Source organism: Ochotona curzoniae, unplaced genomic scaffold (assembly GCF_017591425.1).
Source record: "Ochotona curzoniae isolate NIBS_2020 unplaced genomic scaffold, NIBS_Ocur_1.0 contig_2688, whole genome shotgun sequence".
NCBI lineage: Eukaryota > Metazoa > Chordata > Mammalia > Lagomorpha > Ochotonidae > Ochotona > Ochotona curzoniae.
The window spans coordinates 4,710,396-4,729,112 of record NW_024465553.1 but is presented as its reverse complement, the minus strand read 5'-3'; the positions used below and the strand labels follow the sequence as shown (position 1 = coordinate 4,729,112).

Below are 18,717 nucleotides of genomic sequence, written 5' to 3'. Positions count from 1 at the left end.
CCCCCCACCACCTCCAGCCAGCACTGCTCCCAGCCCTTGACCCTGGCTGGCCTCCGTGTACCTTCAGGTCCTCGCTGCTGTTCCTTCCTGTTCCCACTAGCCTCTCCCACAGCGCCTGGGAAGGTGGGACTTGGAGTTTCCTGTGCCCAGACCCTGGGTTCTCCCCCAGCTTTCTGGGACCCCCTGACTCAGCTGGTGTCCTAGGAGGGCTTCTCCATGGGGCTGTTGACCACAGGTGTGCAGGGCCTGCAGGGCAGGCAGTAGCCTGGGCAGCGGTTCCATCACTTGCTCTGCATCCCATAGCAAAGTGCTAGTTCGAGTCCCACTGGCCTGCTTCCCAGCCAGCTCCTGCTGATGCACTTCTTATCCATACAGTGGATGTGGACCAAGTGCCTGGGCCCCTTGTCACCCACGTGGGAGACCCAGATGGAGCTTCTGTCTCCTGGCTTGAGCCTAACTCCAGTCCTGATTATTGGGGCCATTTGAGGAATAAACTAATGGATGGAAGCTCGCTCTCTCTCTTCTCTGCCTTTCAAATAAATCAATACACCTTGTATTTGAAAAAAGCACTGCACTGGGCACAGGAGGTTGGCAGATGGGTAAGTCGCTGCTTGGGACTACATCTATCCCAGCGTGCCAGGGCTGGAGTCCTGGCTCTATTTTCCATTCCAGCTTCCTGTTACGGCATGCCCTGGGAAGCAGCATGCGGTGGCCCCAGTAGCTGAGTCCTACAGGCTGAGCTCCCAGCTCCTGAGCTGCGGCCAGCCCAGCCCAGAACATCACAGGCACCGGGGAGTGAACCAGGCAGTGACAGGTCTCTGTCTCTCTGCCTTACAAATAAAGAAAAGGAAGTGTCAAGCACAGCACATTCAGTGGCTTATCTGGCTCCCTTCCTTCTCCACCTTGAATTTCATGTCCCGGCAGGTGCTGGGTGGGCGTGGGCCCAGACACAGTGCAGGCCTCTACTTCGCTCCATCACCACACCCCACACAGCAAGCACACAGGCACCACCTCTCACCCCACGCCCCGGTTTAGTCCCTCATCTGCCCACTGTGAAGACCTCGGGGACTCTGTGTCCTGTGTCTACAGAGACGCTAACTGTGAAATGGAGCGACACTTGTGTAAGTAGGGTCTGACTCAGAGGAAGCCGCCACGGACAAGCCTCGTCAACAGAGATGGCTGGGATTTTTCCAGACCTCACCAGGTTCCTGGGGTCACCACTTGGCAGGCTCTGGGGCTTTGCTTCACCAAGATCCACTTCCAAGCCAAGTCCCGCTGGGAAGGGCAAGGGCGCCCTCTGCTGGTGCACAGTGTTTTCCCAGAAAAACTACCCACATTTTTCTCTTCTTTTTTACTTATTTGATTTACTTATTTGAAAGGTACAATGACCAGGGCTGACACACCAACCGTAAGGTCAACCATTTTCAAAGAAATTGCTCTGAAGAGCTTTTTCAGCAACTCCTCTAGAGTTGGTACTACCTTGCCAGTCACCATGGTCAGGAGACAGAGGGGCTCCTCCACTTCCCATCCAGCTCCCTGCTAACGCGCTGCAGGACACCCCAAGTACTTGGCTCCCTGCTGAAAATGTGGTACCCTGAATGGAGGCCCTGCCCACTGGGGTTAGCCTGGCCCAGCCCTAGGCTTTGGGGAAGTGATCCAGAGACTGGAAAATCCTTCTCTCTGCCTTTCACATAAATGATTTTTTTCCTAAGAGGAGCAACATGCTCATGAGAACACCCCCAGCAGCGGGACAGCACGGCCCTGGACCCACCCCAGTCCCCAAAGTGTTTCACACAGGCTCTGGAAACAGTGCTTAGCAAGACACTTGTGCTTAAAGAAAATCCAAAGCATAAATATTTTAATTTTCTTCAAGAATAGTCTTCATTTCATGATAATCCCAATAGTCACAAAACAAGTTACATTTCCACAAAAATACTTGTACAGCATTGATATTTAACATATTCACAACCATAGAGACCAGCATTGGGGAAATTGGGACACATGGCGACCACAGGTGGGACACACACATACACAATGTTCCTTTTACTCAGTGTGTAGTCAGGATGGACCAGCAGGGAAGCTGAATTTAGTGCATCGACCAGATTTCTCAACAGAAAAACAGGCAGCTCTACAGCTACAAACATCGAAACACACATCCAGCTAGAAGCTGCTACTCCATAAACACAAACCACGTGGCCCAGCAAAGAGGAGCTGCTGTGGCGACTGGGGGCGTGGCGGGGGTAACAAAGCCAGTGGCGTGGCACCGACCATCCTGTGAACCGTGGCTGGCAGCACACTGCTTCCTGCAACATAGGAGGCTCACCTCCAAGCAGCCCAGTCGCAGGAGGCCACACCCTTTGACACTTGTTGACAAACACGGCTGACATTTGACAACGCCACTCTCACGTGGGGCAGGCTTTCTCTAGCTCTGAGTGCTGGACTATCTGATGCAAGAACTTCTGAACTAAGCTTAGAGTTGTGCCTGTGCAGAATTCCAAAAGTGTTGAGATAAAAAATAGCTGGCACTTATGCCCATGTGAAGTGACTGTATCTTCTAGTAAACAAAACATCTCCTGGTAATGAAAACAAGACATCTTTTTTCTTCCCCTTCAGTGGCTCTAAACTGTGCAAAGAGTGCTCCCTTTAACCTCAGTGGTTTGCTCATCACGCCACTTTGTGGGCCTGGGGGCTGCCTCCCACCCCAGCCCTCCACACTCACTGTGGGTGTGGGGACACTGAAGCAAGGATCATTCTTCTTACTACACATATGTAAGTGTTGAGAAATAGTTGGTCCTGAAGCTCTTTCCAGTCCTCACTTAAAACTTGCGTCTGCAAGCCAGGTAGCCATGCTAGGGAGAGGAGACCAGGAGTACAAGGCCAGATCAAAGTCAAGGGCACCGGGAGGGGGAGAGGGCAGCTTGCAGCCCTGAGGACCTGAGACTTCACCAAGGCATCCATGCCAGACAGCTCTGTAAGGGGGTAGGTCTTCGCCACAGGAGGCAGGTGGCAACCACGCTGCCACTTCACCACCTCAGACACACTGCTACCTGGAAGGATTTCCCCCACATCATGAAGATGCTGGTGCCAAGTGCACATATGCACTTGAGGATGCCACACTGCACCTGCTGTCAGCTGAACTGGAAGTTACTGCAGTGATGTCTAGAAGAAATGTGTGCATTCTATCTCCTAAAAGGCCAACGTCATAGGGTAGTCCACTTGTAAACAGCGATGTGGGGACTGGCCAGGGAGACCCTGCTCAGGAGGAAGCAGCCGTGGCCTTTCTGTGACGTGCTGCGGGGTTCTGAAGCACGACAGGTGTCGGCACCCCGCCCCTGCCCTGGACTCCTTGGCAGAGTGGACCCGTGTAGCCTGCTGCTGTGGCAAGTGCCGTGTACACCTCCCTCCGAGAGCTCAGAGCCTAAGGAGCTCAGCATTGCCACACAAAGTCCACGAGTGCCACATGCCACAGGCGGGGGCCACTGTACTGAGCACCGTGTCATTTACCACCAGCCACGCCTGCGCACATCCAGCCTCGTCCTCTGAACGCCTCACTCAGCCGGGCCACAAGAGAGCCAGGTGCTTGCAGAGAGGAAATGTCTCGGCCAGATCGCCTGCCTGGTCACAGTCTGGCAGTGCGACGGCTCTGCCCAACACGCCCTCCTCGCAGCACAGAAGGCAGAAAAGACTTTTTAAAAGGAGAACACGAGCTGTGGTCATGCAGACATCCCAAGTGCGCATGGGCTAAGCTGACACGAGCAAGAGTGTGCAGACGGCTCTGAGTTAACAGGTCTGTGTCGCCGCCAGTCCACCACCAGCAGGCGTGACAAAGAACCCCCAACCATCCTGAGGGCAGCATGCTCACACGACATTCCTAAGCCTAATTTGCAACTCGGAGTACCAAGAAAGAATTCGTATTTCTCCCTGTATTCAACTTGAACTTGCAATAACTGCAGAAAGGGGCCCTGGGGGCCCTGCATGGTGAAGTCTCCTCGAGCGGTTTTCAGCTATATCCTCACAGGTTACTGACAGCCTCTTGTGCCCTTACACGAGGCAGGGAGCACGCAGCCAGGAGCGAGCACACGTTCCCGGGATGGCAAAGCAACTGCTTATAAAAACTCTACATACAGATTCTAAGGGTTTGGAGTTTTGGTTGACATCACTTGCCCGCTCAGAATACTTAGAGAATAAAACTGGTGTCATTTACCCACGAGACACACACACTGCAGACACCACGCAGCACGGGCGCGTCCGGCAGCCGCACACGGTGGGCAAACACCAGCTCCCAACTTCCTTTCCGCAGACTGTCTGTGGCCAGATCCGACCGGGCTGCCCTTTTGCTCCCAGGCAACGACTTGACATTCACCAGAGTCAGTTTCAAGAAAGTGTTTCCAAATATCCTGGGGGCAAATCACAGCCTGTATCGATGATCAGCTGATCAAGTTCCTAAAGAAGCAAAACATTCATGGAGGCATAAAACAATGTTACCTTTAAATAAAAATACTTTATTCATTCCTGACAGGTTATCAAAATGTACACTGTTCACCAGGTAAAAATGGTACTTTATATAGTTGGCCAGGGCATAGCTGGAGGATTTTTATCTGTTTTTGGATGCATGAGAACCACCGAAGCCTCTTTCCACAGATTCCTAATCAGCTGTGCTACACCTGTTAAAAGTTGAACACACAAACAACTCCATGGCCAGTTCTGGACAGAACGCCTGCTTCCACGGACACGCAGGGGAAGCGGGGCAGCTGACGTCACCTTTGGGTGTATCCACTCCTCTTTCCGCTGCAGTAAAGGTTGTCAGTTCTATAAAGTACAGAGCACACGACTCCTGTGGAGACAACCACACACAGGGCTGACGTAGACACAGCGAAACACGTCTGCCAGGTTCACCTTCTCAAACGCTCAAGGATCTCTGGCAAATGGGAGCAACGCTGTCAAGGGCATGGACACGGAGGCCAGGGGGCCAGGCTGCACCTTCCTACTGCTGTGCCCATCGGCCTATCTGTTCTACCTCCATCTCTCTTTGCAAGGTAAGGTCAAGGCTGTGACTTTTAAGCCTGGAGAGAAAGAGTGCCCAGAGCTAGGCCAAGGGAATTTTCCAGCGTTTCTGATTGCTCTACGCTGTTGCGGGAGGTTTCCACTGCACCCGGTCCAGCCCAGGGAGAACCTGCTGTCCGCAAGGTAAGCATCTCACAAACTTGGCAGCGAAGACTTTCAAGAACCTTCGACACCAGACACCAAATGTTACGATGGGACAGTACTAAAGCAGCCCTACGGCGGCCCAAGGTTTTGGTTGTATGTTATTTTGACGTTAAATTATTTAACTTAAAAAAGCTTTTGTTCCTGAGATGAGCACAGTAAAACTTACCATGGAAGCTGCCCTGGGCCACTCCCTCCTTCCTCCCCCCTGGTGTCCTCCTCTCCACCGAGTCACGCTGGAAGCTGCCCTGGGCCACTCTCTCCTTCCCCTAATCGGATCATCCTCTCCATGGAGTCACGAAGTCACACTGGAAGCTGCCCTGGGCCACTCTCTCCTTCCTCCCCCCTGGTGTCCTCTCCACGGAGTCACGCTGGGGACCTCAGTCTCCCCCGTGGCGCCATTTCTGTGACTCATCTTGCCGAACATCCGGTCGAATCTGGTTTCTCATACCACCTAGAACATTCGCTGTGGCTTCTGTGGCCACAATCAGGGGCTTCACCATGGCAGGAGGGATCTGGCGCAGCACTTCGCCCACGGCCCCGGTCACACCCCTGCTCTCGTGTTCTCGAGCGGCAGTTTCATAAATGGTCTGGGCCGTGTCTGTGAGTCCCTGCAGACAGGCAGAGGGAAGGAGCAAATGACCGGTCAGAAAGCTCACCAAATGAGCCTATAGCACAGGCTGTTAGTGCAGCTCATCAACAGTGTGTGTAAACAAATGCCTTCAAGACCCTGCTTTTCACATTACCCAGGGTAATTGTGTTTATGACAAAATTCTAATTGCAAGGGAGCAGGGCAATTATTATGATTCAGGATTTTGTTGTGACACTAATGAGTGGAACATGCAGCTAAACTACCATTTCACAAAGGAAGCTTGCAGTAACATTTAATGATCTGAGAGTAGCTTGCCTGGCACGATTAATCACGTCGGTTAAACCAAACCCAGCAAACAAAGCCCCTTGAATAAACACACTCACTATAAAAATATGGTGACAGCCTTTTTGATTCAACACAAGAAAACTTAATCCACTAAGCTCTACAAAATTATTTAATTTGTTTTAAATGACTGGCTATGTACTAGGAAAGATAATTGTAGAACATTCAATTAAGATAAAACAGCTAAACAGGACATTTTATAGGATTAAACAGAACATTCTGAGAACACGAAGGACAGAAGTTGTTTAACGATTAGAAGCAAAGCTTTTGCATCAGCACTTTCCCTCTTCCATCTATCAGCCCCGCACAGTCGCGGCTGCTCATGCTGGAAGCCGAGTGCCAACACGGGGAGGGCAGCCCGCTGAGTAACTGCCACAGGATTTGGAATCGTTACCATTTACCCAACTCAGAAACCTCATGGGCCACAAGACACCCCTGCCCTGAGGCAGGTCCAGTGGCAGGTTCATGGTAAAGCAACTACAGGTTTTCCAAGGACACCAGCGGCCCATCATCCTCACACAGAATCCACTCTTCTCTTGGAAAAGCCAGGAAGGGCGCAGTCACCACCCAGGGCCACAGGGAACAACAACACAGAAGTATCTTAAAGTCCTGCAAAACACCTGCTGTTTGACGGTTACCAGTAAGGGGGCCCGTGAGCGCAGTGCGGGGCTTCCTCCTCTGTCCCACCACCAGGAGGCAGCTCCCAACTCCTTGTTCCAGCATGCAGAGTGACCTCCAGTGTGGAGACCACACAGGACACTCAGATCTCACCTCCATCACTTATCCATGTACCTAGGAAAAGGCACTTCAACACGAAAGTAAAACACTACTGACCTCCTATGTTGACTGTGGGATTAAATGAAACAATTCATCTAGAGAACTTGACGCTTTGAAGATAATAAATGTTCCACAAATCATGGCTGAATTACTCCGCCTATCTCGAGGTACCCATCACCACCAGAGGGAACTATGTAAAGCACGGTCTGTGACATGTTCTTTGCTTGTCTTTCTATAATCCTTTAAACGTGTAAAAACCATGCGTGGCTCCAAGGCCACAGCTGACGAGCAGCTCTGTGACAGCCCTGGCCTGTGCTCACCTGCGGCTCCCTAGCACCTGAAGAGCAAGCAAGGTGCTTACAACACCGAGGAAGCTGTTCATAAAACTCTTCCCAACACAGAGGGGCACTCAGTCTGGTCAAGCACAGCCTTGCACTCAATCCATACCCTCTCCACCGACAACATGGGGGACACGAGCGAACCCTAAATCAGTCCTAGAGGTTCTACTCCCAGCTCCAAGACCAACTCTCCCTCCCCCCCACCCCCCCCACTCCCCGCCAACTAGGGAGCCCCTGGTCTCCTGGAAACACCACCTGCCTTTTAGCATTACTGCACACTTGGCATAAGCTGGGATAGATTCTCGTCGGTTAAAGCAGGTGTTCTGCACGCTGCCCTACAGCCAGCTGTTGCCTACTGCTCCTGTCACGTCCTGAACCCCAGCACTAGTATTCTCAGCTGAGTTCTACCTTGCCTGCTGGTAACCAGCCCAATCCTGACCTCTGCAGGCCATTCTCTCTTCACTCTCCCTGCTGAACCTCTTTTGCAAAGGGGACCACCAGCCCCACCATGGTCAGCCATGACACATGTCTGGGAGCCCCACCTCCACAGCCTTGCCAGCAGGACCTGGGGATGCTCCCGCCAAACCACAGAGCAACCAAGGGACTCTCGGCCAGCCTCAGCCTACGACTCGGAGCAGACCTGCTTAAACAAGAATCACAGACTACCTTACGGCATCTTACAAAGAACATCCCAGAAGGCGAGGCCAGGGAGCGCCTAACAGCACTCAGAAGGCCGGAGACCCCTGTGGCATCACCACGCTGAGAGCTCACACCGCTCAGTGGGCACTGAGGACCCCAGCCTTGGGAGCTGCCCAGGCAAGCCACCCCCACAGCAGCCTCTGAGGGGGATCCGTCCACCAGCAGGAAATTAATAAACTGGGACCAGTCAATGCCTGAGACACCATAAAGCCATCTAGGCTAAAGCTGCAAGTGTCAACCAGTAGACAGAGATATGGAAGAAGTGGAGAACACAGCATGGCACCGTGCATGTCAACTTTACAGACAGACCCTGGCAAGCCTTGGCTGTGAGGACCTGTGTCCCATAAGTAATCCCTAAGAACTCCTGCAGAGTGAAGCACCGGCACGGGGAGCGGTGGCTGACCCATCTGACAGGGGGCATGTCTCAGGCGCACAGCGCCGAGTAGAACCGTGAGCCTGACGGGGACCGGGCAGCTCACCTTCACTCCTGCCCGCTTCTCCTGCAGACAGCGAGCCCATTTGTTCTCCGTCACCACTCTCCGGGGGGATCAGTCACCAGAGCCCCTCCTCCCACCACTGGCACCCCGCTCCACAGCACATGAGGCCCATGCGCCCTGACTCTGCGTACCTCCTTCACAACACTGTAGGCCTTGGCCACACCTTCCCTCAGGTCTACTGGCTGTTGGGCCAACCGGTGGTGAGCAAATCTTTTCGTCTTCTTGGGCTCGATGGCAAGTGTACCAGGAGACACCATGTCATACGCAGTCTCCGCTGCTGCCTGTGTCACGTGTCAGAGGACAGACATGTATTAGGACAAGTCTGCAGCTAGGCAGCGACAGTGGAACAGTGGGCTGGAATGCAGGGACACACACGGCCACCAGAGTTGTGCTTGAAGTCCTTACCAGAGTGTTAAGTACAAGCTCAAAGCGAGCGTCTGGACTGACCTGAGCCATCCCTCAGCACATCCACGGTAGCCACAGCCTGCACCGCTCATCCGCGATGCTTTTGTTAAGCCCAGCTCTGACTGGCTCATGCAGATGACGTGAAGCAAATCCTCCACTAACTGAATGATCATAATTGACGTGAAATAGGCAAGCAAGCTGGATACATCATCTGCTGTTTTATTCTAATTACTTGATATGGAATACCAAAGCAACAAAACTATGACACCAGAATACCTACTCCCAGTGTTTTGTATATTTCCAGTGTTTTAAAAATAAAGCCAGGGGCATGGTGCAATGGCTCAATTGGCTATTCCTCCACCTCTAAGCAACAGGATCCCCTATAGGAACCAGTTCATATCCTAGAGGTTCCACTTCCCTTCCAGCTCCCCACTTGTGGCCTGGGAAAGCAGTGGAGGGTGGCCCAAGGCCTTGGGACCCTGCACCCTCCTGGGAGACTCAGAGAAAGCTCCTGGCTCCTGGCTTTGGATCAGCTCAGCTCTGGCCATTTGAGAAATGAACCAATAAGATCTTTCTGTCTCTTCTTCTCTCCACAAAATCTGCATTTCCAATACAAATAAATAAATCTTAATAAAAAATAAATACAGGGCCCGGCGCGGTGGCGCAAGTGGTTAAAGGTCCTCGCCTTGCACCCCCGGGATCCCATATGGGCGCCGGTTCTAATCCCGGCAGCCCCGCTTCCCTTCCAGCTCCCTGCCTGTGGCCTGGGAAAGCAGTCGAGGATGGCCCAAAGCTTTGGGACCCTGCACCCGCGTGGGAGACCCGGAAGAGGCTCCTGGCTTCGGATCGGCATAGTATCGGCCCGTTGCGCTCACTTGGGGAGTGAATCATCGGACGGAAGATCTTCCTCTCTGTCTCTCCTCTCTGTATATCCGCCTTTCCAATGAAAAAATAATAAAAATAAATCTTTAAAAAAAATAAATAAATAAATAAATACAGCCAGGGACAGGCACTGTGAGCCACTGGATTAAGCTACCACCTGCAATGCTAACATCCCACATGTGCCAGTTCAAGTCTCAGCCGCTCCAGCTCCAATCCGCCTCTCTGCTAGTGCACCTGAGAAAGCAACAGAAGGCAGCCCCAGCGCTCGGGGCTTTGCCACCCTTTTGGGAGAGCCAGACAGAGCTGCAGGCTCCTGGCTCTGGCCAGGCCAGCCCCATCCACTGCGGCCATCAGGAGAGTCAACCAGTGGATGAAAGAGCTCTTCCTCTTTCTTTTAAATACATACATAAACCTTTTAAAAATAACAATTCAAAACAAATCAATAAAATGACCCAAGCATTGCTGCATGCTCTGGAATGATACCTGGATGGTCTGCACCATTCTGTTGGTGAGCTCCAGGGCAGCCATAGCCGTGGAGGTGCCAAAGGAAGCAGCTCCTCTCTGAAAGCCTCGGACAATGCGACCATCCTTCCGGTACTGCTCAATGGGCAGCCAGACCAGGTCCTTCAGGCCTTGCACTAGAACAGGCAAGGAAGAAAGTGGAGTGAGCGCGGAGTGTTGCTGTTACTGTCAGCTGGAGTGTTTAACTCCTGGAACAGGCCACAGTGCGGTGAGAGCACACATATGGCCCTTCCAGGAAGAAAGCACTCATGTTAACTCAAAGGCGACCTTGAAGGGCCGAGACTCACCAGGAAGACACAGTTACCTTTCGATTAAAACAACACACACACACACAGAGCAGGAACGAGAACTCACCTAGCTGTACTAGTGAGTGCATAGGTCCGACTCCTCCCAGGACCCCCGGCAGCTGGTTCTTCTTGATGTCGTTAAGCCATTCAGTGAGTGCATATGAGAACAACTTGTCAACACCTAGTAAACTAGAGCAAATGGCTATTACAATACAGACAAGAGGAACGGATCCACAGACATAAAATCAGGGGATTTTTGTTAGTCTGTGAAAAAACAATTTTTAAGAACAAATATTTTATTTTCTTAAGTCAAAAAGAAACAACCAGCCATTTCTCAATTTGAATTTCTCTTAATACATGTCTTAAAGTCCAATCTTAATGTCAGTAATTTCTGCACCACGTGGTGACATGGAAGAGTCCAACCACTGCCCGTAGTCTCCTGACCATTTAGCTTGGCACAGGATTAGCCCGTCTACAAACTTGCCACCAAATTGCTCCTAAAAATGTTACCTTGTGAACTCTGGGTCTTTTCAGCAGATAAACCAATCTGCCATTCATACAGGAGTCCTAAACTACAGCTGTTTGTGAAAAATACTGTTCTTTTCACACTACTTCTAATCCCGTGTAATGAAAATTTGCTCCTAGTCAATCCAATTACTCTAAACATGAGCTCTCTACAGGAGATACTGAAAACAGCTCCTGCACATTTCCTTTGCTGTTCGCTTCCCGGGGTGCGGCCACCCGCTCACCCGTGCCGGTAGAAGAGTCGCTTCAGCTTCAGTTCTGAGGAGTTCAGCTGAGCCAGGCCGATGAGGATGCCGGCCAGAGTGCCCTGGACCAGAAAAGTGCAGGTTAGCGTGGACGCAGAGCGGAAGTAACACCAACACCACTGTGATTCTGAAAGCGCTGAAGATACTTACAGCAAGACACACATGTGCATTGTCTGTCTGTATATAATCTATAGCACATTTACCTGAGGCATTTAAGTAAATGATTTTTATTTGCTTTAAAATAATAATTCTAAAACTGCTTTGACTTCAGATATATGTATGTATGCGTGAATGTGTGTGTATAGACAAATATATGTATAAACTGACAAAGTTAAAATCAGAGCAACAAAGGAGCTAACTTAGTAGAGGATATATGTGCAATTTCCAAACCTGATCCATGGACACGTGCTTGCCATGGTAGTCAAGCCGAATAGGAACTTCCGATGTGAATCGAAATTCTCTAAGGATAAAGAAAATAATTACTTATATTCAAATACTAATACTTGAAGTTTTATACAGAATAAATCATCCAAATGAATACTAAAAACAAAGCCATTCAATCATGTACATATCTTACGAACTAATAAGTCTTTGACTTCTGTCTTAATACAATATTAACCATCTTAAAAATTGTGCTTATGCTACCATACAATATTTAAATTTTCTAACAAAATCATCTTCCCAGTTTATGCAATGATGTTTACTATTAGAAAAATGTATTGTGATTTTTAATTCATACAAGGAACAAATTAATCAGGGTAACCACCAAGATTAAGCAAAATGATGCAATTATTATCAAAAAGCAGAAAGAGAACTGCCCATGGGGAAGGGGCAGCAGTGCATCTCAGGCCAGCCCCCACCGTCAGCTACATGGCCACACCCTGGGCTGCAACACCTGCTCTGGTGAGGTTTAAAAATGTCACGCAGGTGAACGTGGATGGCTAAACAGATATCGCCATACAAATGCTGGATTGGCATGACAAATTATACTTGTATACCACCAACACTCAACAAACACACCTGGCTTCTAAAAGTTGGTTATAAACTGGGGATTTGGAAGCGGATATGCATTTTTTTCTCTGCATAAAATTAGCTGTTATGGTTCTGCATTAAGCCTGCTCCCCCAAACTCACATCACCCTCGCCATGAACAGGGTATCCACACCTGGCCTACGGAGTGGAGAAGGTCTCCCTCGTCACCGGCACCTCTCTCTGCACACTGCCCTCTCCTTCCCCACGCTTGTCATCTATGGTCCATAATGCACCAAACTATTCCAATTATTTGTAAACTAAATTACACTAGGATTCGTCTCTCCTTCATTTGTGTGTCTAGACCAAAGCCTGGTATACATGCAGTGCGTGCTCAGGAAAAGCTGCAGAATGAACAAACGTCCGTGGAGAAGGAGGGGACCATTACAGCATCACTGGAATCAACGAGACCTGTGTTCTAGTCCTGACCCAGCCACCGGCAACCTTGACAAGCTCATCCTTTTGCAGTCACTTCCTTACCCATGAGGTCAGTCGTGTGGATTGCACCTTCTCAGCCTGCTACATCTTTTGGGAGCTTTTGAAGATAGAAACTGAAATCTGCAGGCTATTAAAATAGTCTAGTGGAGAGGCACGCATGACTCAATTGGCTCATCCTCCACTTGCAAGCACCAGGATCCCCTTTGCTGCCAGTTTGTATCCCGGCTGCTCCATTTTCCATCCAGCCCCCTGCTTGTGGCCTGGAAAAGCAAGAGGACGGCCCAACGCCTGCCCCTCTGTGGGAAACCCAGTAGTTGTTCTTGACTTCTGATCAGCTCAGCACTGGCCTCTGTGGTCATTTGGGAGTAAACCAGTGAATGGAGGATCTTTCTCTGTCTCCTCTTCTCTCTGTAAATCTCCCTTTCCAATAAAAGTAAATAAACTAAAAAAATAGTCTACGCTGTTCCTGCCAGGACAGGAGATGGACTAAGTCATTCTGGGCCAAAAATCCACTGGTACACAAGACCTACTGATGCAGAAGCTTGGGGAACTCCTGTCTCAGGACGCAGTTCCTGCAGCTGAGCACAGGAACCATGGCTGGGAGCAGCCCAGTTACAGTACCCACCAACATAAGTGTGGGTCAGGTATGTGGGTGGGCCAGTCCAGGCCAGTCCACAATAACAGTTCATGTTCAGGCTGGGACTGGGGGGCTGTTTGGGCTGGGTTGGGCTTTGCTGTAGCCAGCATGAGCTGGAATTGAGGATAGGCTAATCTGGGCCAGTCTACAGCACCTGCTGGCAAATGCTGAGGTAATGAGGGCCATGCCAGACTAGGCCGTAGCACCCACCAGCACACATGAGACCCAGGGTAAAGGGGTACAAGCCTAGTAGGAGGGCTGCAGTGGGCTCCCCGACTGGGCCACTTCTCCCACTGGTGAGCATGAGAGCTAGGATCTAGAGTGGAGCAGGCCAGGCAGGGCTACAGCACCTGTTGGCCTGCGTGTGAGTTGGGTTAGGGGAAGAGCCAGGTGAACTAACTGTACCCACTGGCACGTACATAAGCCTGAGTGGGTATGGACTGGCTGGGCTTTGACACATCATCAGATGGAGGCAAATCCTACAAGCTACACTGCAGGGCTCCCTGTGCTGCTGCTGTCAGCAGCTGGCTGCACAGAGAGGCTCCTGGCACCGCTTGAGACCCAGACCTCCTCCCTGTCCTTGTGCTCGCCCAACCATCGGTGGCAGGGTGGGAGTCCAGGCATCGTGGGAGGAGGAGGCCTGACAAAACCCCCTTTTAGTGGAAGGCACAGCAAAGACAAGCTCGTAGAACCCCATGGTCACTATCACACGCTACAGAACAATCTTCAGAAAACGGTCAGTTACCTAAAAAACACAGGCTGGTCACTAAATGATGCCTGTGCGGCCGAGAAGTCCTTGTCCTTGGTGCCATCAGCTTCGCCCAGGGACCCAGCATCATCACCCTGGGAAGGTGGCTTGGGCCCAGGGAAGGAAAGAACTAGATTTGGCTCCTTCATGGTACTCAGATGCCGTGGCAAGCTGCAGGTCACATCAGCTCCGGGAGATGTCCTCACTGCAAGGGGAACACACACAGCGGGAAAGTCAGCCACGTGCCATTTAGGGCCAATTCCCTTTCACCTTTTAAGTGATTGCTTCTGCAAAAACTACTTTTGCATTGATTAGCAAAGGTACACACAAAACAACACATCTGTCTACATGGAAACAGGTTGGGACACACTCTCCAAGCACCCCTGGCAGGGTGAGGGCCATGCTGGGTACCTTCTGGGTCGGGGGTCAGGAGAAGCTCCACTTCTGCAGAGAGACTCGTGAAGAAATCCTTCAGGAAGAATAAGGCGTCCTGAAAGGAAAGCCACAAGCGTAACCCAAAGGACGCAAGCGTGCCTGCTTCTACAGCCACCAGTGACGACCTGAAAGTCTGCCGTGTTCCTCATCAGTCAAACCCAGCTGTAAGGTACTGAACCCCCACTCTGCGTCACGCTTCCTGCCTCCTCTCCTGCCCCCTCCCTCCTCTAACCTCTTCAGCAAAAGTCCTCACAACTCTTAGACAGAACTGACTTACAGATTTGAAAATTGGAAACAGAGAAGTTAAAATGACACAGTGGATTTCTAAATTAAACCCAGCAGTGTGACTTTGACATGGGGCATTCTCAATCTTACTTGACACGGGTCCTCATTCTAAATTGATGCTGTTAATATCTACTAACAGTAATGACAGAAGCTAGCATGCACTGGATACTCTTATGCTCATCAAAATTCCAATTGACTTATTTCTTCTTTTGCTACTACACTGTGCTGCCTAAATGCAATCGCTGCACCAGACATGATACCCAGAAACTGAAACTAAACAAAAGCAGGGTCAGAACTTTGGTGAAGTGGCTGGATGCGGGCACCCCGTGTGGGCACGAGTTGAAGCACCTCCTACTGCACTTGCAGTCCTGCTGCTGCACCTGGGCGAGCAGCAGGAGACCGTCCAAGGCCTTGGGCCTCTGTACCCACGGGGAGACCCTCAAGAAGCTCCTGGCTCTGGCTTCAGTGTGGCCCAACCTTAGCCACCACAGCCATTAGGGGAGTGAACCAACAGATGGAAGACCTTTCTATTTCTCTCTCTTCCTCTCTCACTTTAATCTCTCTCCACTTTCAAATAAATAAATCTTAAAAAAATAATAAATCATCCATTCAGTGTGACCCCTTCTGAGACCAGATAATTTCAAAGAAAACTTTTTGGCTGTCCTGATATGTGTGGGCGAGCCACAGCTGCCAACACTGACGGCCCCCTTTCACTGACTTCATTCAACCTAACAAATACCACGGGGAGAGGTTAAAACCAGACGCCGGCTGCTTGCTCTGTCTTAACTTTCCATACATGAAAAGTTAACATGGCATTAACAATGTACCAAATGGTGGTGAGTGACAAACAATATTTGGAAACCAATTTTAAAAAGTTAGCCTGCCAGTTCACGAGGATGTCACTGCCTACGATCACAGTTATGAGAAGTATACATGATGCAAGGCAGACAGAGAGCTACTCACACTGACACGGCATACGGGGGAGCAGGGCCGGGGCTGCAGAGCACCCAGGGAAGCGCTGCGGCCTGCAGCAGGGGACAGGCTCACGGCTGGGTCATTTTACCCCAAAGCCTCTAGACACATTTACGCATCATTCTTATGTATGACATGACACACGTTTAGGTGTTACACATTTAAAAGTATATGCTCTTTGGCCAGTAGGTGGTGATATTTTAATGTTACAAATTTCTTAAAGACTGCTTTCAAAACAGCAGAAAATTTTGCAATTTGTTCTTTAAGACTAAGGAGAACAATTCTTATTCATTTTTACAAAAATGCACAAAAATAATAAATATTAATTATCAGATTTTCAAAACGTTAAAATTGCCTGATTTTGGTGGCATGCCACTAAGTTCTTTCCAAATCAGTAAGACAAATAAATCCAATGTTAAAACTAGGAAGATGGGCTTAGCACAGTAGCTTAAGTGGCTAAAGTCCTCGCCTTGCATGTGCTGTGATCCCATATGGGTGCAGGTTCTAATCCCGGCTGCCACACTTCCATCTCCATGCTTGTGCAGGGAGCAGTGGAGGACAGCCCAAAGCCTTGGGACCCTGCATCCCGCCAGAGATCTGGAAGAAGCTCCTGGTTCTTGGCTTTGGATCAGCTTAGCTCTGGCCATTTGGAGAGTGAACCAACAAATGAAACGCCCCTTTTTCTGCCTCACCTCTCTTTCTATAAAATCTACTTTTCAAATTAATACATACATCTTTTTTAAAAATCATAGAAATGAGATCTGAATCCAGGTCAAACTCCAAATCCCTATTTCTTTCCCTACACTTGACCACCAGACACACTCCATTTTTGTTTATCTTAAATAAGGCTTCTGGAAGAGGCACCAACTGTTTTAAAACAGCTTTCTGGCTCATTAAAAAAAGAAAAAAGAATTTGACAGAATGCTTGCAAGGAAACAGGTAGGAGGATTTCTTCACGCCCTTCTATAAACCTTTGTGGTTACAATTTTCTCTTCCAGCTGCTGCAATGAAAGCCTGGGCCCTTCCAGCATTCACCCCAGCAGGAGGGCTTCTGCCTCTGTCGCGTGTGTACGCTTGAATCAGGAACACGCACACAGGATCAGGAAGAGCAGCACGCCAGCACCGGGTCCCAAAGCAAGCCGACAGTGAGTGGCTCAGCTCTCACCCATTTAATGAGTCTGCCCTATTCTTTACCAGAAATCTTCATTTAATTACGTAGCTTCCAAAAAAGTCAACAGTAATAAACATAAACATATGTGACTCCATTGTGCTGCCCGTGGGGGTGCGCCGTGGCAAACCTGGTCAATATTGAGGCGAAGTGGCATCAGCGACACTCTGAGGCAGCACTCCTGCGGGGACCTGCCGGACTCGGGGCGCACGTGCAGCGCCTTGACCGTCAGCTGCAAGACGAGAACAACATGTTACCCTAAACATACACTGACCGTGTTCTCAGAAAGTCCTAACCCTATTTCAGAACCAAAAGTAGAACCTTTTCTCCTCTTTCCCTAAAAGCCTGAATTTGATTTTCTGGAGTCACAACATCTTCCAGAATCTGGTAAAACATGCAGTCCCCACGAAATACTACACATATATTTGCAGGTTCAGAGGAGCCGAATCCGCAGCCGACCCCACCGGCTCACACGCCACGGTCAGCCTCTCAGGAAAGCTCAGCACTTCCATCCTGTAAGATGCAAGGAGCGGCGGGACATTGCCAGCAATCCAAACACTCCGAGTGAATCACTATAACCTCTAGTTTCTCCATCTTTCCAATTTGAGTATATGTGCTGCTGAGGCGAGCACAGCATATCAATCAGAATGACACAAAAAACTATTTTAAACATGAAACTTTAAGCAGAACAATTAAAGGGATTTTTTTATATTAAACAATTTGACCTCAGTAAATTTCCCTATTGTAATTCTCTTGCAATTACATGTAACAAAAACACTTTTCCAAAGCTAATGTAACAACAAAAACACACAAGCCCTGAGGTTCCCAATCTCACCATGTTTGAATGCGCTTTCCGGGGCATCTCTTTACTGCAGTACAGGTACAGAAACTTATTCATCTGGGATGTTGCCAGGCGATCTCGGATCTCAAGGTCCTGAACGACAAACACCTGCCGGGACACCGGGTACTCCGAGAGACTGGAGTCGCCGTCGGGTCTGCACGGGGGGTAGACTTCGTGCTGAAATTTCACCTGAGCAGACCAGGGGACACACAGTCACCTCTATGAGGCAGCCAAACTAGACTTTCTCTTTAAAACATAAAATAACACTCATTTTCTTGGAATTCTACCTCAACTTACCACTCGTCTTGCACAACGGACATTCTTAAACTTCATCGCCTCATCTTTTTAACTGACTGACGTGTGCATTGCACTGTGGCTAGGTAAGTGGATAAGCATAACTAACATTGCTCGTTGGAGCTTGATAAAATCACTCACCCTTTTCAAGCAAAAACTGTAACAGAAATAAAATGTGAAGTCTATGAAACTGACTCTGAACAAATCAAACGGAGCAGGGTTCAAGTTCCAAACTTGACTAAAGACGCAACTGAATAAAACTGTTCTAACCACGACCCGGGTGATCCAAGAGAAGCAGACAGACGCAACGCATGAAGGCCATCGTTGGGGTTTCTCTGCCCAAATTCAAGTCTCCCCAGCCAGGGACCCCCAGGACAGCAGCACCAGGCGAGAACTCACTAGAAACGCAGTCAGTGCAGCCCGCTCCCAACCCCCGACTCGGGCTCTGGGCAGGGCCTCAAGCCTGGGCTCCAGAAAGCGCAGCAGGGTAGTCTGTCTGCTCAACTCTGAGGGCCACTGCTCCAGAAACAGCCCAGAAACAAAAGACAAAACACC

General features: G+C 49.9%; 1 protein-coding gene across 2 annotated transcripts in view; it reads right to left on the bottom strand.

Moving 5' to 3' along the window:
- Positions 1-4,590: 4,590 nt before the first annotated feature.
- ATG2B (autophagy related 2B) overlaps positions 4,591-18,717 on the bottom strand; it is a 61,044-nt gene continuing 46,917 nt past the window's right edge. For both annotated transcript variants that reach the window (XM_040975103.1, XM_040975105.1), the window contains exons 33-42: positions 17,863-18,057; positions 17,158-17,259; positions 14,579-14,657; positions 14,165-14,372; positions 11,707-11,776; positions 11,296-11,378; positions 10,614-10,735; positions 10,221-10,375; positions 8,582-8,731; positions 4,591-5,816 (exon numbers count right to left, since the gene is read on the bottom strand). In XM_040975103.1, coding sequence (XP_040831037.1) covers positions 5,586-5,816; positions 8,582-8,731; positions 10,221-10,375; positions 10,614-10,735; positions 11,296-11,378; positions 11,707-11,776; positions 14,165-14,372; positions 14,579-14,657; positions 17,158-17,259; positions 17,863-18,057 — 1,395 coding nt within the window. In that variant the 3' untranslated portion in view covers positions 4,591-5,585. The remainder of the gene's footprint in view (positions 5,817-8,581; positions 8,732-10,220; positions 10,376-10,613; positions 10,736-11,295; positions 11,379-11,706; positions 11,777-14,164; positions 14,373-14,578; positions 14,658-17,157; positions 17,260-17,862; positions 18,058-18,717) is intronic.